At 33.9% G+C, this 22,263-nt stretch overlaps 1 protein-coding gene across 1 annotated transcript in view; it reads left to right on the top strand.

Moving 5' to 3' along the window:
• Positions 1 to 22,263, top strand: part of BMP2K (BMP2 inducible kinase) — a 142,874-nt gene that overhangs the window by 103,297 nt on the left and 17,314 nt on the right. Inside the window, exons 14-15 of the mRNA XM_050791138.1 lie at positions 2,385 to 2,542; positions 10,766 to 10,876. Of these exons, the coding sequence (XP_050647095.1) occupies positions 2,385 to 2,542; positions 10,766 to 10,876 (269 nt within the window). The remainder of the gene's footprint in view (positions 1 to 2,384; positions 2,543 to 10,765; positions 10,877 to 22,263) is intronic.

Raw genomic sequence — 22,263 nt, forward strand, 5'->3', positions numbered from 1 at the left:
TGCTTGGCAGTTAATGCATCCAGAATGGATTTTAAACTGAATTGTTTTTAAAATTAAGATAGTAAGTTCTACTTACTAAGCAAGTCTGTCTACTTGTAGGTAACTTACTATGTTTATTTTCATCTATTATATGCTAGCCTTCAGTAAGTATTTAAGTATCCTATTCTTGGCTTAGATATACTGAAGGGGCTTGGACTAAGGGATTAAATGGATGACTTTTGCCTTTTTCTTTCTCTTCTAAGACCTGTTTGGTGGCAATGACAATGAGCTCTCAACAGTTAGGTAAATTTAGGGAATCAGTTAAGACTTGCGAAATTGGGATACCACTTTGAACATTAGGATTCTCCCTTCATTACTACTGTTAAGTGGATTTGGATATGAATTATGAAAGGAACTTAATAGCTTTCTTACATTGTCTCATTCTTATGCTATACAGTCATGCATTGCATAACAACAGGGACATGTTCTGAGAAATTGCATCATTAGGCAATTTTATTGTCGTATGAACATCGTAGAGTGCATTTACACAAACTTAGATGGTATAGCCTACTACACATCTAGGCTTTATTATATAGCTTATTGCTCTTAGGCTGCAAACCTGTATAGCATGTTATTGTATTTAGTACTATAGGCAATTGTAACAGAATGGTAAGTATTTTTGTATCTAAACATAGAAAAGGTAGAATAAAAATACTGTATAAAGGATAAAAAATGGTACATCTGTATAGGGCACTTACCATGAATGGAGCTTGGAGGACTGAAAGTTTCTCTGGGTGGGTCAATGAGTGAGTCGTGAGTGAATGTGAAGGCCTAGGACATTACTGTACAGTATTATAGACTTGACTTTATAAACACTGCATTCTTAGGACACACTAAATTTATGTAAAATTTTTTTCTTCAATAATAAATTAACTTCAGTTTTTTACTTTATAAACTTTAAAAATTTTAAAAATGTTTTGACTCTGGTAGTAACACAAAACACAAACATGTACAACTGTACAAAAGTATTTTCTTTATATTATTCTATAGTTTTTTTCTATTTTAACTTTTCTTTTTAAACTTTTTTGTTGAAAACTAAGACACAAACACACACATTAGTCCTGGCCTAAGGTGTGGATTGTCAATATCACTATCTTCCACCTCCACATCTTGTCTCACTGCAAGTTCTTTAGGGGCAATAACAGGCATGGAGCTGTCATATCCTATGATAACAATACCTTCTCCTGGAATACCTCCTAAAGGACCTGCCTGAGGCTGTTTTACAGTCGACTTCAAATAAAATAAGTAGAAGGAGTATACTTGAAAATAACTCAAAAATATGGTATAGTAAATACATAAAACAGAATACAGTCATTTATTATCAAATATTATGCACTGTACACAATTGTATTGCTATACTTTTATACAACTGGCAGCCCAGTAGGTGTCTTCAAATCAGCATCACCACAAACACATGAATAATCTGTTGTGCTATAGTGTTACAATGGCTACGATATCACTAGGTGACAGGAATTTTTCAGCTCTGTTTTAATCTTACGGAACCACCATTATATATATGGTTCATTGTTGACTGGAAGGTCATTGTGTAGTACATGACTATATTTCCAGGCTGGGTTGCCGGGAGAGGTACACAGAGATTCTCGGGTTAAGAAATCTTTAGATTCTCATCTTCTCTTAAAAGCCTAGAGCCCTGTAAGATAATTTTCATAGAACCAGTGGTCTCAGGCTCCAGACTCTAGATACTTTAAATACTATAAATAATTTATTATATACAAAAATAACCCTCACTTAATTTTAGCTAACTTTTAAAGCAGTCCTAGCAATTCATCTTTTGTTAGTAGCTATATATAGGGAATGCCTTTGTCAAAAGGAAAATTACTCTGGTGTCCCAGCATAACCAAGGCATTTGATCACTGTGTTCAGTAGTGATTTTAGAGTGATACTGTCTGATGGGTGACTGATTTTTTCTTTAAGGCTTATTTCCTATGATAATAACAGTTAATACTTATTCTTATTTTTACTAGATATTGTTCTCTTTGCTTTATGTGTATTAAATTATTTAATCTTCTCAGTAACCCTATGAGGTGGATACTATTACTCCTTTTTACAGATGAAGCTGAGGCAGAGAAGTTAAGGAACTTGCCCAAGGGTATACAGCTAGTGTACCTTAAGTAGGTGATTATGGAGCTAGTATACCTTATGCAGGTGATCTAGATCCCATATGTTCTCTCTCTCCATCTCATGCCTTTGTCTGTCATTCTCTGTCATAAGGAAATGATTTGGTTTTCTAAGTATTTATAAAGTATAAACTAGGGCATTGTGAATTTTTATTAATTTTAATTTTGCTTTCCATCTTCTTTTTTCTTTCTCAATTATTTCTATAGGTCAGTTGCTGATAAAGAGGCCATTGCAAATTTCACAAATCAGAAGAACATCAGCAACCCACCTGATATGTCAGGGTGGAATCCTTTTGGAGAGGATAATTTTTCTAAGTTAACTGAAGAGGAACTATTGGACAGAGAATTTGACCTTCTAAGATCAAGTAAGGGACACTTGAAGGCTTATTTTGCTTCACAGTAAAATAACAGCTCTATTATTATTCAGCAAGGCCAAAGACTTTTGAGAATGTATATGGGAAATTCTTTTTGTGCATTTGAGGGCAAAATTCAGGCCATCTTCTTATACTATCAAATTATGTTGTGTGCATTAGAAATCAGTTACCTGATAGTAGCTATTAAACCCAATATTGCTGATAGTATGCTAATATCCTAAAACTTAAATATTGCATATCTATAAATGTTAAATTCAGAATATCTCCAAAACATGGAACATTGATGTTTCAATAAAAAGGGAGACATTATTATTTTGCCTTAGTAATGATTGTGCAACTCTGTTTTTCTGCACACTCAATAGAAAATATTGTGGGTCTGAGATGCCCTTTGAAAATGCCTGAAAGAAAACATGGGCTACTACATTATGTTAATGTTTTGTAATGCCCTTTTAATGAGTGGTGACATAAAAGGGCTGCTTTGTTGTCCTGATATGGCAAAAATTAAATAAATTCTTTTTCACTTTAAATCAGATATCTCAATGTTTTTACTTGTAATCATTGCTTTTCTTTGAACTACCTAATATATGTCAAGCTTCGCCACACATTTTAGAAATGTCCTTATTTTGAAAGAATGATGCGAGTGTTTTGAGTAGGTCGCAAAATAGGAGCAAAAAGCTCACTTCTAGAGTATGTAGATAATTTTCAGGTTTCTGAGGCTTGTGTGTGTGTGTGTGTGTGTGTGTATGCAGGTGTGCACACAAAACAAGTGTGTTTTCCCCTTTTGCATGTGAAAAGAAGGTCTTAATAGTCCCTAGTTTATAGTTCCTAGGTACTATTTCATTTAGGTAATTGGCCTTATGAGAATGTTTAATAGATGAAATACTTTGTTCTGAATTGGTATATATTTTATATAAAATTCCTGTAAGAATAGTTGTTTGGGATTTAAATTTGTATTTTACATATTGGTTATATGAGTATGAAAATTGATGATTAAATGCGATATAAAAATATGTTCTGAACTGTTAATAAAGGTTTCTTAATAAAACCAATCATATCTTACTAAAACAATTTTTTTTTAAACCACCACTTTTTTATTTGGCATTTTCCTAGAATTTATGTTGAGTAGGCCCAAAAGCAAGAGTTGTTTTTTTTTTTTTGAGACTGAGTTTTGCTCTTGTTGCCCAGGCTGGAGTGCAATGGCACAATCTCGGCTCACTGCAACTTCCGCCTCCTGGGTTCAAGCGATTCTCCTGTCTCAGCCTCCCGAGTAGCTGGGATGACAGGCATGTGCCACCATGCCCGGCGAATTTTGTATTTTTGGTAGAGACAGGATTTCTCCATGTTGGTCAGGCTGGTCTCAAACTCCCGACCTCGGGTGATCTGCCCACCTCAGCCTCCCATAGTGCTGGGATTACAGGTGTGAGCCACCACGCCCAGCTCTTTCAGAGTGATGGAAGAGGTAGACACAGGGTGTAACCAAATCATTATAATTTATAGGACTATATTTAAAGCAAAATATATTAATTTTAATGTGTACTGATCAGGGTTTGCTAAATTAGTATTTTCAACTGCTTAGGTAAAAAATTATTTTTAAAAAATGAATTTATGAAATGAGTATTCACATTATTTTGTATCCTATAAAAATGTGTTATTCTAAGCTTCCTAGAATTTGTAATGACATCAAAGTTAGTTTTATTTACTTAGCATAGGCAAGAGTGACATATGAATATGCCTATATGTATATAACTTCATAAAAATTGTGTTGAGTACGTAAAATTCTTAAGTAGCTATTTTTAAGAATAGCTTAAAACTTCATGATCAGATAATGTGTGAATTTTAAACTTCATGATCAGATAGCATTTGTAAATTGTGCATGTATCTGTGTGCACATGTGTATGCCAAAGAGAGTTCAGACTTTGCAGTATTAATTATAGAAAGATACTAAGTTCCAAAGGAAGTGCAGGAGGAATTTTATGTGAAGGTTAGACTTGGAGCAACCTTAGCCCTTTGGAAAAACACATAGATGGTCCATGAGCTACTGAAATTATTGTCACAAGTCTGATGCACTTAATTTGGCAGAAAACATAAATTTTGATCCCTGGCAATGTTACTTAACTAGGTTGTAATTTCAGATAAGTCACTCAACTGCTGTCAGTCTCACTTTCGCATTTGTAAACTGGCGATAGTGGTGCCTATTTCATAGGGTTGTCCAGATAATTAAATGATGCCTTTAAATCTGGGCACTCAATAAATAAATGCCACTTTCCCTTTTCTCACTTTCTGTATAAGCCTTTATGTCATGATTTAAGAGGTTTTTGACTTTTAGCCAGCATTTAAAAATTGTATTTAAATTATCAGTTTCTCAGTGGTGATGTAACCGTCAAATTAGTAGGGGCTTTGTGGGCAAACACATCAAAAGCAGAAGTGACAAATGATAGCAAGGAAGTTGATGGAAAAGTGTCTGTTTTTCTCTTAATAATTGATATTCATTGTTCAGTGACTATTTTGGGGTCAATGAACCCACCCTTTTAGGATTCAAAAAAGTGAAATGTCTTTAATAAAGAAGTTTGTAACTACTATGAAGTTGTGTATAAAATATAGTATAGAAAGATTTCCTCTCAGAGTTTAACTTAACTGTAAAATTTAGTCATCTTTAGCACCTCTTTCAGAAGCAATAAGATACCTAATATTTGATCTATTTGATAGAGTTTATATTATATTGATGGGCAAAAGAACTCTTTCAGAACCTTAAGAGTTTATTAGAAGACTAATTGTGCAATGAAAATTGATAGTTGGTCATTATATTAAACTTTATTAAAGTTTAATAACTTTTACTTTTTTGAATTTCGAAATAGTGGGTTCAATAACTCCAAAAATTTGCCCATCAGTATAATATAAATCCTGTCATTTTCCAAAATGAATAAACTATTGATGTAGTTGAAATGCCGTGTAGGATATTTGTACCCTTTTCCTTGACCACAGGTATTAACAATTTTCCAAAGTCTTTTCTAAAATAATTTATATTTGATTTACAAAACAGTTTCCAGTGAGAAACTGAAAGCCTTTATATGGTCCTTAAAAGTAGAGGTATTGCCAGTGTAATGATTATTCAGAATAATACTTTTCCATTTGGGGTTTTATTTTGAAAATGATTCATGGTTATTTGTTTAAAAGCAAAAAAAAAAAGGAAAATAATATGCTGGTTAGGAAATATTTTATGTGTATTATCCAGAAAGTAATTTTCAAATCATAATAGTATTTTGAGATATCAAAATTCTAAAATATTACTAATTGATAACAACGTTGTTTAGTGATCTTTAAGAAAACAGTAGATTCCATATACTAGGCAAAGGGATTTAATATGTAAAATAAACTAGATTCTTCTTGCTTTCACTTTCACTATAAATGAATACCATTTATGGTTCAGAATTGTTTTACCTGTTCTTAATTTTAGTAAGAAGAAAACATTAAATCAAATTTAAGCATTAATAATAAAGCTTGTCTGAATGATATTTTTAAAAATTTAAGTTTGTATTTTTACTTTTTTGTACCAGAATATCCAGACTAGTATGTAAACTTTAGCAATTTAATTGTCATAATATTTTAGTATCTTAATATTTAATATGACAATTTAACATTGACATAATATTTAATACATTAAACTAATTAGAACACAGATGCTTGCTTTGGGGAATTTATAAACTTATATTTGTGCAAATAGTTGTGTACCTGTTAATTAAAACTATTACTTCATGAAATATATTTCATTTATCGATGGTGGATTTTTTCTGCTTAAAATTGGATCAAAATAACTAAAAGGAAAAATAGAAGATAGTAAAGATATTGTGATTGCTTTATAAATTCCACTGAATGTTGTTGTTTCATCTATGAAGCCACAGAATGATAATGGCTTATAAGCATCTGAATCTACAGTTTATTGTAAAATATTAACCCTCATCTTTTTAAGCTAATTCATAACTATTACTGTTCCTTCAGTGCAGAATAACAGAACTTTTCAAGTATATTAGACCAGTTTCAAGAGTATCACATGACGACTGTACTTTTAAAGCTTATTCATTAACCTTTTAGCCTTTTACACCATTATCCATATAAGCAGCAGAATTAACTTTGTAGACTATTTTAATTTCGTGATGATATTATGGAATATACTCTGATTCTAAGATTTTAAAATCCTGTATTTTCGCTATCTGTATCAATTAAAATTCTTGAAAAGATACTGTCTTTATTCACCAACATAATTCTTTTGTGAAGGCAGGAGGTAAGTTTCTTATATTGGATAATCAAGCTTTGTTCTAATCTAAAGAAAACCAGTCATTTGAAAATGTAATTAAAAGCATTTTAGGGATGACTGTGTATTTACAAAGTAGTTCTACATAACCATTTCATTAGATTTTATTTATAGGTAATTAATAATTACAAAATTAATGTGTATATTTATTTTGTATTTTGTGTCCTGAGACCCACATTTTCAGGTGAACTTTAGAAACATAAATGATTTTTTAAAAATTCCATTGAAAAGTTGATTCTGCATTTTATGGAACAATAACATTCATTTTACAATGAATTTATTCTGATTCCTATTTTGAAATAACTGGATAAATGAACTTTGCATAGAGCAGTATCTTCCATATTTTTACTTATAGGGACCCCATATAAAAATAAGTTCACCCCTACATGATAATGTGTATAGTTTTGTCATAATTTCACAGTACTGTTTATATCCTTACCATAAATTTACCACAGACTGATGGATGTAATATACCAGTGCATGAGAATTTAAAGAACCTTAGTGATAACTTCAGTTTTATAAGCTGGGACTTATTAGTATAGTAGTGGTTTAAATACGTCGAGAGGGCTGGGTGTGGTGGGTTCTCGCCTGTAATTCTACTACTTTGGAGGTTGATGTGGGAGGATTGCTTGAGGCCAGGAGTTCGAGACTAGCCTGGGCAATATAGACCTCGTGTCTACAAAAAATTAATAAAATTAACCAAGTGTGGTGTGCCTGTAGTCGTGGCTACTCCAGAGGCTGAGCCTTGGAGCCAGAGGTTGCAGTGAGCCAAGATCATGCCACTGTAGCCTGGGTGAAACAGCAATGCTCTGTCTCAAAAACAAACATGCGCTGAGAGGCCGGGTGTGGTGGCTCATGCCTGTAATCCAGCACTTTGGGAGGATTGCTTGAGTCCAGGAGTTTGAGACCAGCCTGGACAACATAGAGCTTATCTCTACAAAAAAATAAAAAATTAGCTGAACGTGGTGGCCTGTGCCTGTAGTGCCAGCAACTTGGGAGGCTGAGATTGGAGGATTGCTTGAACCTGAGAGACTGAGGCCACAGCGAGCCATGATCATGCCACTGCACCCTAGCTTGGGTGAAAGAGTGAGACCCTGTCTCAAAACATAAAATAAAACAAAAATAAAAACAGAGAGTATGTAAAATTGCAGATTCCTGAGTTACTGCTCAGATAACTTGATTCATTAGGTCTGTGGTAGGGTCCAGGTAACTACATTTTATACAGAAATCCTAGCAGTTATGACGCAGATGGTTGAGGTATAAAGTCTGTTTCTAATTCAGACTTAAATATTTATACTTTTGGTCTTAATTTTCAGGAATGAGGGCCCTTGGATATTGACATGCTGTCATCATCACTCTGAGTCAGTCTCTTCCATTTGTTCTTCCTCACCCCCTCTTTTCTCTGTCCTCAGTGCTTTATATACTGGAATTTGGGAAATGGAGAAGAGTGGGGGAGTCCAGGAGGATTCTGATACAAGGCATACTTACTGGTTTTACTGTTACTCCATAAATGCATTCAGGGCCTGAATAAATAAATAACCACATGTAATCTCACTCAGTGAATCTGAATCCTCTCCTTAAGGTTTGATTGCAGCCTCCCACCACAATAAGTTAGGGACCCTTCGTTATATAAATTATTCTTCAACCTTTTGCAGAAAGATGTTATGGGACTGGCTTCTCTTTAATAGGTGTTTTGACAACAAAATAATAAAGTTTTTAGTAAAATGAGCATTTGTTACTGATTTCCTGCATAAGTATACAGTTAATACCTTGAAAAATAATACCCAAAATAAATTTTCATTGTTAACCATTGCAGTGTTGGATTTGAAAAGAGTACTTAAGTTTAGGAAGTTTTGTTTGTTCATAAAACAATTGTCAGATGTATTTAGTAACTCAATATTAGTGTCTCCATAAAATGTTTGATAGTGTTTCAACAAAATTTTAAGTAAAAATTTAAACAATCCAAAGTTTCATATAGATACTGCAGAATTCATGTTAACTGTAAAGGCTGGTAATTGTACCTATTGTCATAAAGGTTTTGAAAGAATTAGTTGCCCATAGGAGTAGTTATATTTAGAATATTATAGACTCTAGGGCCTTGTTTATTCAAGAGTGTACTTCTTGGACAGCAGTATCAGTATCACTTGGAGGCTAGTTGAAGTGCGGAATGTCAGAATCCTCCCCAAACCCATTCCATCAGAGTCTACATTTTAACAAATCCCCAGGTAACTGAAATGTACATTCAATGTAAACAGCACTGTTAGAAGAGATGCTGCTTGAACTTGGGGCTTTTTGCTTCACTCCAAATTAAAAGTCATTTTTAGGGAATTCCAGTTCTACTTGGGTTCCGCCTCCCCTACACTGCAGTCCCTTAAAACTCAGTTGAAACCAGTACAGCTTACCATGGAGTTCTTGGAATATAGGTCAGTCTAAACATGATTTGGATTTCTTCAAATGGCTGTGGACCAAAGGTCTGCTGGCAGAAATGCTCGAAATATCTGGAAAGGAGGTAGAATGAGTCTCAAATAGAATTTTGATTGCCAAGAATCGGAGGCTAGAGAGACATCCTACAAAAATCAGGAAGTTCTCAACTAGTATGTGTCTACTATGTGGAGAGATTTTTGTTTGTTTTAGAGACAGGGTCTCCCTGTCATCCAGGTACAATTTTGGCTCACTGCAGCCTCAATTTTTAGTAGTATTTTTGTATTCTTAAAGTATTGTGTTTGTTATTGACTGTTATAGAATATTGTGAAGTTAACATTCTGTAAAGATCGGGAGAGATCCAAATTTCGTTACATGCTTGGTGAAAAAAAATCAAAAGACCATCTCTCTGTGTTGCTCAGGCTGGTTTCAAGAAATCCTTCTGCCTTGGTCTCCCAGATTATAGGTGTGAGCCCACATCCCTGACCTATATGGAGAGTTTAAGAGCAGGGAAAAGATAATCATTACTAGGGAGTCAGGATATATCAACTCAAACACACTGGGCCTCCAGCTCTTTCTCTTCCCGATTGTTCTTTCCTAGGTATTCACTCCCTTCCTTCCTTCAAGTCTTTTCTTACCTAGTGACTATTAGAATCACTGTACTACTAAAACCTCTACCCATTCCCTGAATTCCTGTTACCCTGAACTACATTTTTCTCTATAGCTTTTAACACACCATATACATTTCTTATTATGTCTATTGCCTATTATTTGTTTTTCCACACCAGCATATAATCTGCATAAGGTCAGGGGTCTTTGTTTTGTTTGACATTACATGCCAGTTGTCTAGAATAGTGCCTGGCACATTGGCACATAGTAGATACTCAAATTTACTTGTTGGGTGAATCAATAAACTCTGTTTTTATGTAAGTCTTTGTGAGTGTGGGGAGGGACATGTGTGTTTGTGTGTGTGTGTGTGTGTGAGAGAGAGAGAATGGTTTGATAATACAAAGTAGTATGAAAAATGAACAAAAAAGTAAAATATAGTGAATTTTTATTGCTATTGAGAAGTAAGATTTACCTACTTTATGGATGAATGACCATTTGCAAGATTTTTTCTAAATTTATTTTTGGAGACAGTCTGTCAAATATGTCTCTTTTTATTTAGCTGGGTTTGAGTTCAGGCCCAATATCTTAAAGCTGAGGACAAGTAGTATTTAAATGAACCAGAGTAAGTTTATTATTAGGTTAATTGTATTTAGTGAAACCTATCATGGATTATACTGTTAAACTTGCTTTTGCAGCAACAAATATGTATTAAATTCAGGACTACTCCCTAATACTTAGAATGATAGATTCTGAACCTAATATTTTTCAAAAAGGCTGGTGCTTTAATTTTCACTTTTATTTATGTTGTATATCACTTTTTAATTTAAAGATCATTTTTATTTCATTTTTTATTTCATTTCATCTTATTTTTGCAGATAGGCTCGAGGAGAGAGCATCCTCAGATAAGAATGTAGACTCACTTTCTGCTCCACATAACCATCCTCCAGAAGATCCTTTTGGTTCTGTTCCTTTCATTTCTCATTCAGGCAAGTTACACATGTAACATCATCACTATCGCAAATAAAACACACAAGAACAACAGCAAAATCTTATAAAGTGGAAGTAAGACTCTGATATTAGCTACAGAAAGTAGAAAATATTTTAACCTTTAGCTATCCTACTCTTCTTAATGATGTTCTTTGCATTGAGTTATTATTCAGTTGTATCTTTGCCAACATAGAAAAATGCCGATTTATGTAATAGAAACATAACTGCTTCTTTTCATCTTCATTATTGGATACTATTGAAAAAAATATTTAAAGATATTTTTATACTTGGCTTTTGCTTAAAAATTTGATATTTTCCTAGTTTGTACATGCTCTCTTGTAGATGCATTTTAAAAGTCTTAATAATTTTGTATTTGTCACAATCACTTTGTTTTAGCTACTCTTTTCTTCTTATATCCCTGCTTTTGATTCAATCCAGAATTTAAATATTGATGTTTTTCACAGTTAAAAGTTTTCAGTAATAATTTCAAATTACCCAGTTAACACTTGGAAGATACTAGGATGGAACAGGATCGTGCATTGGCATAAATGAATTTTCATGTATATATGGTTATAGTGGAAAAAAGAGTTTTAATCTGGGCACAGGGAAATATGTTAGAAGAAATAATGCTTTATTAGAAGGTAAAAGTTTAATATATTCATGGTAACTGTCAGCCATGTTCTTCAGTTCTGTTACTTTTATTTCTCACTTAGGCAAGTTACATATGTAACACCATTTAAAAACTACAGGAATAACAACAAAAGAAAACTTACAAATGTAAAGCCAAAATAAGAATTGAATGTTTAGGATTTCTGCTGAGTACATTGAACAACTTTTCAACATTCAGACTTGTTTGGTTATCTAGAATATACAGGATAGTAAACAAGATTGTTTTTCATTGCTTTCATACTCCATATTTTTCTCTTTGACATGTATTAAAAACAGTTCCTATTCTTGCTATTTTCTGCTTGCTGCTTTCAGGTTTTCTTTTTCATAAATGACATAATTAACTGGGGAACATAGCTTACTGTGTCTGTTTACTTATTCTGCATAAGTGTGTTCCCTTATACCCCCAATACCCTGGGTCATGGACTTACTACTTTTTAAAATTATAACAACTCAAAATAGTCTTTGTAAGTTCTCAAGAACATAGTATTCAGTGACTTGAGATACTGATCTATGTGTGGCAGAAAGCAGTTTCAGTACTAGCTGTTTTACATCCTCTGGAAGGAATTACATTATCCTTTTCAGGTTTGCATGGACCTATACAGCTACTTCTTGCTCATTAATAGTATCTGAGAGAACCCTGGGGAAATGAATAGTAGAGTCAGGAGAACTGAAGTAAGCATCAATGATTGGTCTTTTCTCTGGACACCCTTATTTTGAGTTGGCTTAAAGATTTTGTACTTCGCAACATGTTCACAGATTTAAGCTTGATTGCTGCTATTTTGTTTAACTATTTACTATGGGTATTTATATTAGATTTTATGCTTATTGAGGGTGGGAAATATGAATTGCCTATCTTTGAATCCTGCCCCGTATCCAACCCAGTAGGTACCTAATACAAACATTGGATGTACAAACAAAGTTATGACTATCTGTAAAAATTCATATTCCTTAGATTTAGGACAGTGACCTTAAAAAATGCCCATTAATATAAATGCTACCTTTTAAAGAAATCTTTTTAAACAGTGTGAATGTAAACATTGGAATGATTTGGTTACGAAAAAATTTAAGTATATAGACTGGAATAAAGGAGAGTATGGTCATAGGAGAAATGCATCTCTAGAGAAAGAAGAAAAAGTGATCACCTTGCAAAATTAGCACTGTTAATTTAATATATATCAGATCTAAAATATATAATTAAGTTAAAAAAATCTAATATGTTGCTACTTATTATAAAGCTTTGAAATACTTTGTCACGTATAATTTTTAGGTAAAGTATTTGGGGGCATTCATTTTTCTTTAATAGCAGAATAATTGAACCTACTGAAACAAAAATTAACCTCCCTATAAGCTTTAGGAAAAAGTTGGAAAGAGGAGTTCTATCCAGTGAAAATATTCATTCTACTCGCGTTGTGAGACTGAAAAAGCATCTGGAGATTTCCAGGACTAGTACTCAAGAAAGGCAAAAAACTACTCCCAGGAATATGTGTATATATACAATACAGAATGATAAGTGTATGCGATAAACCATCTTATTTGAATTTTAGAGTTGACAATTACCAAACAGAATTTAATTTTTAGTAAACCATATAGAGAATGCTACTTGAGAATAAAATGAATTTAATTATGCTGCAGAATGCTTACAGGAACTTAGTTAAGTTTTAAGTCTAATGCTAATGTGCATGTAAGAAGAACCACTGTCCTGAATCTAGTGTTCCTTACACTGGTTTTATTAGGAATCGTGCTCTTTTTATTTTAAAAGAAAAAGTTTTTGTGAAAACTTTTAATTTCATCTTTGATACTGTAATAGATTAGTTTATACCTTTTTTCTGCAGTTCATCATAATCTTACAAAGTAATTTGTAAATTGAAACTTGATTAAAGTATATATATAGTTTAAAAAGTCAGATTTAACAAGGTTTTAAAAAAAAAAATCACTTCCCTCCCTGCTCCCTCCCAGTCCCCTTCTTCTACTTAAACTCCTTAGAAGTAATTTTTCACTTCTGGCATTTTAATATATCATGCTAATTATGGTATTTCTTACCTCTGCACTTTTAAAAACAGTATCTGTGAACTTTCTGTTATGGAAAATGAGATTTTTTTGTTTTGATTTAGATATTTTATAGTTTGTCCACCTCACACATACACAACCATGCGCGCGCACACACACACAAACACACACACGTGTCCTTTCCTTACATCCTTCCAGCATGTTTTTGACACAGTTTTTGGTTGAATCAGTGTTCAGTGTCTACATTTTTTTAATATGTAAATATTTGTCACCACTGAGGCTTACTATCCCATGATCACATTTCCTGTCCTTGTTTTTCCTGGAGTTAATTACTGTGTTTATAATTACTGTGTTTATAATTTTTTGTTTGCTTAGTTTTTTATGTACCCTATCATTGATTAATCTCCGTTTGGAAGTGTAAATTTCCTCCCAGTTTAAGGTGGCTATCATTTTCATTCTTCATTACATCTCTCATAGAGCTTTGCAATCAGAATTGGTTGCTTTCTGGAGCTGCCACACACTTACAATTCTAGTATTTTCCCCACCAATCTTTATGGAAATTCCTGGATCTCTTCTCGTCCTTTTTCTTGGTTTGTTAGTAAAGCAACTCCTCTAGTTGTTGCTAGAGAAAATATGCACGAGAGGAAGTTTAAGCTTTGCTGCCTAGGCTGGGTGTGGTGGCTCATGCCTGTAATCCCAGCATTTTGGGAGGCTGAAGTGGGAGGATTGCTTGCTTGAGGCCAAGAGTTTAAGACCAGTCTGTGTGACATAGTAAGACCCTGTCTCTACAAAAATAAATAAAAAATAAACTTTGCTGCCTAAAAGTTTGTATTTTCCCTAAACTGATACCTGATTGATAATTTGGCAGGGCAAATAATTTTAGGTTAGATATGATTTTCTCTGTGAGTTTTAAGAGGCACTCCTTCAAAGTATTGTAGCTTCTTATATTTCTGTTGAGAAATCCGATATTACTGTCTTTTCTGATCTTTTATGTGTGAACTGTGGTGGGTTTCTTCTTCTTCCTCTTTTTCTTATTCCTGCTCCTCCTCCTCTTCCTCCTTTCTCACCCCACCATGAACATTTTTAGCATGTGTATTAACTTGTTCTGAATATTCAAGATGTTGTACCTTTTATTCACTGTGCTGGGTACCTTGCGGGCCTTATTCAGTCTGGAAACTTATATTTTCTTGCTTTATATGTTTTGGTAATTTTCTTTCTTCTTCTTTCTGTACGTTCTTCTTTTAAAATCAGTCCTCTTACTTACAAAAGGATATTGTGCCTTTTGGATTGAACCTCTAATTTAAATTTTGTTCCCCTCTGTTTTCTAGCTCTTCGTCTTTTATATTTGCATCTTAGAAATTTCCTTGGCTTTATATTACAGACATTATTTCTAATTGCAAATAACATATTATTGGATGCAACGTATTTTAATTTGTCTGAGGATACTTTGGTTTTGCACATTTTCCACATGTTTTCTTCTCTTTTCTTTCTCTTTCACTCTAAGAGTTTCAGCAAATTATCGTAAATTATTTTCTTCCCAGAGAAGGTAGCCTTAAACTGAGACCTGAATGATGTAAAGAAGTTTGCTTATTAGATACAGTGTTTCCCAGGCTTGAGAAATCCTTTAGTTTGATATAGATTACTGAGTCTAAAATGTGATGGAGAAGTGGGGGAGGATGAGACTAGTGGGAAATGCCAAACCAACCTTGAATTTCTTGGAAACACCCTGGTTGACCACGATTTCTTTTATAAAAAATATATTGCTGTTTTCAATCTTTAAAAGGATTTTTTATTCATGAAGGATATTGAACTTTTGTTTTCTTTTTTAGACTTTTGTTTCAGAGTTATGTTGGTCTCATAAAATGAGTTGAGAAATGTTACCTCAACTTTCTGTAAGAGTTAGTGTATGATGTATATTTTTTTCCTAAATATTTAGAATTCACCTGTGAAGCAAACTGGGCTTCAATTTACCTTTGTGAAAAGGTTTTTAATTACATATTTAATATCTTTAATAGTTATAGGGCCGTTTAGATGTTCAGTTTTCTTACATTGTAAATTTTGAAATTTATATTTTTAAAGAAATTTGTACATTTCATCTGAGATACTGGGTTTTATTGACATGAAGTTTTTAATAATGTTCCAGTATCATCATTTCAAAATGTGGAGGATCTATTTTGATACTCCTTTTTTTATACCTAATAGTAATAATTTGTGTTTTCCCCTTTTTATCAAACTTGCTAAGGCATTAATCTCTTTAAAGAACCAACTTTTGACTTTATCTGGTCTTTATTTATTGACATATGCTAAAATTTTTATGTTTTATTTTAAGAGATACTGCAGTGAATATTTTGCAATAAAGAGAGGCACACACAGTGTTTTGTTTTTTGTTTCCCAGTGCATACAAAAGTTACATTTATGCTATACTGTAGTCTGTTAAGTATGCAATAATATTATGTCTAAAAAGTGTATATACCATAATTTAAAAATAACTTATTGATAAAAAATGCTAACGATCATCTGAACCTTCAGCTGGTTGTAATCTTTTTGCTGGTGGCGGGTCTTGCCTCAGTATTGAAGGCTGCTGACAGATTAGGGTGGTGGTTGCTGAAAGAAGGGGTGGCTATGGTAACTTCTTAAAATAAGACAATGATTTAAGTTTGCCAAGTCAATGGACTCTTCCTTTTATGAAAGACTTCTCTGTGCATGCAGTGCTGTTTGATATCAGTTGTTATGCACAGTAGAACTTCTTCCAAAATTGGAGTTAGTTCCCTCAAACCATATCAAACCATACCATTGCTTTATGAATTATGTTTATGTAATATTCTAAATTCTTTCAGTCATTTCAGCAGTGTTCACAGCATCTTCACCAGGAACAGATTCCATCTCAAGAAACCACTTCTTTGCTCAAGGATAAGCAACTCCTCATCTGTTCCAGTTTGATGACGAGACTGCAACAATGTAGTCACATTTTTAGTTTCCATTTCTAGTTCTCTTGCTCTTTCCATGACAAAATTCAGTGAAATCTTAAACCCTTCAGAGTCATCCATGAGGGTTGCAGTCAACTTCCAGAGTCCTGTTAATGTTGATATTTTGACCTGTTCTCATGAATCACAAATATTTTTAATGAAATCTAGAATGGTGAATTCTTTTCAGGTTTTCAGTTTTACTTTGCACAGATTCATGAGAGGATTCACTATCTATGACAGTTATAACCTTATGAAATGTATTTCTTAAATAATAAGACTTATCAAAATGGGTCCTGCTTTGTCTTCCAGGCTGGAATGCAGTGGCATGATCATAACTCACTGTGGCCTCGAACTCCTGGGCCCCAGTGATCCTCCCGCCTCAGCCTCCAATGTAGCTGGGACTATAGGCATGTACTAAGATACCTGCGAAATTCTTTAAAGTTTTCCTTAGTGTTCGGGTCTCACTATGTTGCCCAGGTTGGTCTTGAACTCCTGGCCTCAAGCAGTCCTCTCACCTCAGCCTCCAGAGTAGCTGGGATTATAGGTGTGAGCCGCCACGTCCAGCTAATAAGACTTGAAAGCCACAATTACTCCTTGATCCATGGGCTGCAGATTGGATGTTATTTTAGCAGGCATGAAAACAACAGTAATCTTCTGTACTTCTCCATCAGAGCTCTTGGGTGACAGGTGCATTGTCAATGAGCAGGAATATTTTGAAAGGAATCTTTTTTTCTGAGTGGGTTTTTTTGAGTGGGTTTCAGATATTTAGTAAACTATGCTGGAGACAGATGTGATGTCATCCAGGCTTTGTTGTTTCATTTATAGAGCACAAACAGAGTAGTTTTAGCATAGTTCTTAAGGGCCTAGGAGTTTTGGAATGGCAAGTAAGCATTGGTTTCAGCTTAAAGTCACCAGTTGCACTAGCTCCTAACAAGAGAGTCAGTATGTCCTTTGAATCTTTGAAGCCAGACATTGACTTTAGCTCTGAAAGTCCTGGATGGCTTCTTCCAATAGAAGGCTGTTTTGCCTTTACTGAAAATCTGTTGTTTAGTGTAGCCACGTTCATCAATGGTCTTAATGAAATCTTCTGGATAACTTGTTATACTTCCTACGTTACCTTGTACTTATATGTTCTAGAGATGGCTTCTTTCCTTACAGCTCATGAACCAACCTCTGCTAGCTTCAAACTTTTCTTCTGCAGGTGTCTCAGTTCACTCAGCCTTCATAGGATTGAAGAGAGTTAGAGCCTTACTCTGGATTAAGGCTTTGGCTTAAGGGAATGCAGTGGTTGGTTTGATCTTCTGTCCAGACCATTAAAATTTTCTCCATATCAGCAATAAGGGTGTTTTGCTTTCTTATCATTTGTCACTGATGACTGGAGTATCACTTTTTTCCTTCAAGAATTTTTCCTCGGCTAATGGTGTAAGAGGCCTAGCTTTTGGCCTATCTCAGCTTTCAGCATGCTTTCCTCTCTAAGCTTAGTCATTTCTAACTCTTGATTTAAAGTGACAGATGCATCTCTTCCTTTCACCTGAACACTTAGAGGCCATGGTGGGGTTATTAATTGGCCTAATTTCAGTATTGTTGTGTCTCAAGGAATAGGGAGACCCAAGGAAAGGGAGAGAGATGTGGAACGACTGATCGGTGGACCAGTCAGAACACATATAAACATTTATCAGTTAAGTTTGCTGTATTATATGGGCTCAGTTTGTGGAGCCCGAAAAAATTACAGTAGTAACATCAAAGATCACTGATCACAGATCACCATAACAGAAAAAATAATGAAAAAGTTTAAAATATTTTAAGAATTAGCAGAACGTGACATAGAGACACCAAGTGATCACATGCTCTTGGAAAAACGGCAGTGATAGACTTGTTCAACATAGGCTTGCTACAGAGTTTTAATTTTTTTAAAAAGGCAATCTTAGAAGTGCAGTGAAGTCCGGCACAATATAAAAACATACACCTGTATTTAATTTTACACTGATCTTTTTAAAACATAAGGTTTAAGGTACAGATTTCTCTTCAAACACTGTTTGGCTGCATTTCACACATTTTGATGTGCTGAATTTGCCACATAGTTTATAATTTTTCTAATTTCTCACAAATTTCAGGAAGTGTTTTGATTAAAGGTCGAAATCCCAGAGGGTTTAGGATAAATTTTTAAAAAATACTTGACATTGAGGATTCCCTTGGAGTAAATGATACTAGAAGAAATAAAAGAACTGACACTTAAAAAAAAGAGGTAATGAAATAAAAGTTGAAAGTGAGACTTGGGGAAAAAATAAGAAGATGGATCTGTAGATTTATTAATGGAAGTTGGGATGTAGATGGGAATTTAGCTCATATCTATTGTTAAAGAATAAAAACCATCAGAAAATTTTATGGAGCAAAAGGACTATAATATCATTGCCAGTTGTACTCCACTCTAATTTTTATATGAACACAGTTTTTATTGTTGTTTTTGAAACAGCATCTTGCTTTTTTGCCCAGGCTGGAGTGCAGTGGCATGATCACGGTTCACTGCAACCTTGAACTCCTGAGCTCAAGCAGTCCTCCCACCTTAGCCTCCTAAGTAGCCTGGACTACAAGCACAAGCTACCACGCCCACCTAATTTTTTAATTTTTAGTAGAGACGAGGTCTTACTTTGTTGAAAAGGCTGATGTTGAATTCCTGGGTTCAAGCAATCCTACTGCCTTGGCCTCCCACAATGCTGGTATTACAGGTGTGAGCCATCCTGCCAAATCCAAATACAGTGTTTAATTAATTGAAACATAGGGTGCTTTTAATTTTCTTTCCTTACCTTTATGAATCTCTAACCTAACTTTTTTGCAGCCAAGATTATAAATGACCTTCATTTTTCTCACAACTAATAATCCTAGTGTCACTACCAGAGATTGAATATTGGGCTTGGTGAGCCAATGATCAAACTATCAAATTTGGCAGTTTTTTATACAAATGCCTATATTATAAAATACTCAAAGCGTGTGTATTGAAAAAGTAGGGATCAGAAATAACATTTAATTGTACTTATATTTAAAAATTACATGAGTAAATTCTTGAAGTTAAAATTATCTGGGTTCAGTTTAAGGTCTATTGTTAGCGTTTGACCCAGGCAAATCACCTACTTGCTGTGTATATCAGTTTCCTCATCTATAAAATGGGGGTAATATTCCATAACATGTGACTCATAGGGTTTTTAGTGATTAATAAGAAAAATATTGGTGAAGCACAAAATGCCTGGCACATAGTTTTTCAGGAAACGTTAGATTTTATCATGATTATTATATATGGTGAATGCAGTGCAGTGAGATCTCAACTATCAGACTAATACGTCTACTTGATTTTTACAAATGACTTACCTTTTTAATTTTATGGGAATTTCTAGAAGTTGTTAAATTTTTAATATTTAAACTGTTTTTTATCACAATGTTTCTTTGCTACTGCTTTTGCAAATCCATCAAGAAGAGTTTGCAGTATTTTAAATAATTCTTTATTGAACATCCTTACACATGAACATTTGGCACATGACATTATTCCTAGAGGAGGACTAATGGCCAAGAGCATGTACATTTACAGAATGGATTTATTGCTAGATGGGCCTACAGAATGAATACACTGATTTATGCTCACACTGGAAGTTTTAAAAAAATTCTCATTTACTTGAGAAGCTTAATCTTAGAGTTTTGATAGTTTCCTCTGTTGAAATACATTGCTTGGGGGAAAATGTACAATGGAGCTGGTAAGTAAATACACTTTAGTATGATTATATATATATAGAGAGATAGATATATAATGCTTAAAATATGGAGTAAAATTAGCATAAGATATTGCTGATGGCATAAATTGGTAAAAGTTTTTTTTTAAGAGCAACTTACGAATAAAATGTTTTTTGATTTTTTTTTTTAAGCGTTATTTCTGGGAACTTACCTTAAGAAAATAACATAACATCTCAGGGAAAAGTGCAGCTACAGAAATATTCAGTACAGCATTAGTTGTAGAAACAAAATTTAAAGCACCCTAAATATAAAATATTAGGTGAAATATTAAATTATGGCTTATTTAGTAATTAAAATTTAATGCTGTTTTTAAAATGATGGAAGTGAAGATTATGTAGGAATGTACAAATGTGTCTATGCTATAATTGAATTAAAAATTTATAATGAAAAATTAACTATATCATAAAACTTTGAATAATATGGGAAAAACACAATCTCATTATATGAGCACAACTATTTGAATTTTGAACCATTTACTTCATTTTCCTTGTAGGTCTCATATTTATACTTGTTAAGTATAGTGTATGTAAAACTTTTTGATCCTTTTTCTTGCTACTTCTGTGTTTTCATAGCATTTTTTATAGCGCTAAGTATCCTGCTGTGTACAGATAATTTCTGTTTTAATTCATATTTGCATTGGCGCCTCTTATTTCTTCTACCTTCTAATTTCCCAGCCTTGATTAATATCGGCATAGTCTCAGAAGTTAATTCAGGAGCTATTGCTATTACAAGATAGAGTTTTATCTGAAAATCTAAAAGGATTATTATAAAGATTACAGCCCCTGCCTCTCAAGGACTTCGAGATTGGTTGAGAGAGTCATGAAAACTACATGCAATTAAGATGCAAATGCTAGAGGAGATAAATTATTCTGTTGGTGTGCAAAGGAGAGAGTTGCTTTATTCTCATTGAGTTGTGATTGGGAAATGAGGAAAGCTTCATGGAAAAGATGTTACTTACGGTAGTCCCTGAGAAGTGAATGCATGTGAACTTGTAGGAATGAAGAGGGCATTCAGAGCAGAGAGAACAGTTGTGAGCAAAGTTCTGAGACAATTCAGTATGTTCAGAGAATTGCAGGTATTTGAGGATGGCAGTATTAGGTTTGGTGTGAACTTCCTCAATGCTCCCAAAGACCCTAGATCCACCCCGTGGGCTTTATTATCTAATAGGAAGTTAAATTGAGTTTAGGATTGGGAAACATTACATTACTATAGCAAATATTTGTTTGAACATAACATTTACAGATTGCCAGTCCAAATGCTGGGCCATTTTATAAGCTACAATGAGGTATTGTTTATTTTAGATTCCAGTGTATGATTCTTGAAGAACTTCAGGATGTTAGCAATAATAGTTATGATATATTGAATTAAACTGGAGAGGTTGGCAGGGGCTATCATGTTGTGGAGACAATGGAGGCAATAGGCAGAAATGGAAGGACTTTAAACAGGAAAGGAATATGATTAGATATACAGTCTAGAAAGATTACAAAGTCTTTCCAGTGTAATCTTTCTAGACTGTATATCTAATCATATTCCTTTCCTGTTTAAAGTCCTTCCATTGGGTGACAGAGCGAGACTCCATCTCAAAAAAAAAAAAAAACCATTTGGAGCAGTGCTCCTCAAAGTGTGGTCTGCAACAAAATGACTACAGAAATTGAAAGCAATTGAGAAATAACTTGATATGTATTGAATCACTTGGACAATGTGAATTGGGAATTAATAACAAAAATAAGAAATAAACTTATTGTTTCACTACTTCAGTGTGAGAAGTAGTGATTAAAAGATTATTGCAGCTGGTGCGGTGGCATGTGCTTACTCGGGAGGCTTAAGTGGGAGGACTGCTTGAGCCCAGTAGTTCTGGACTGCAATGCCCTATGCTGATCCTGTGTCCGCACTAAGTTTGACATTAATATGGTGACCTCCTGGAAGCAAGGGGGCCACCAGGTTGCCTAAGGAAGTCTGAACTG

The sequence above is a fragment of the Macaca thibetana genome, chromosome 5 (assembly GCF_024542745.1).
Source record: "Macaca thibetana thibetana isolate TM-01 chromosome 5, ASM2454274v1, whole genome shotgun sequence".
Lineage (NCBI taxonomy): Eukaryota > Metazoa > Chordata > Mammalia > Primates > Cercopithecidae > Macaca > Macaca thibetana.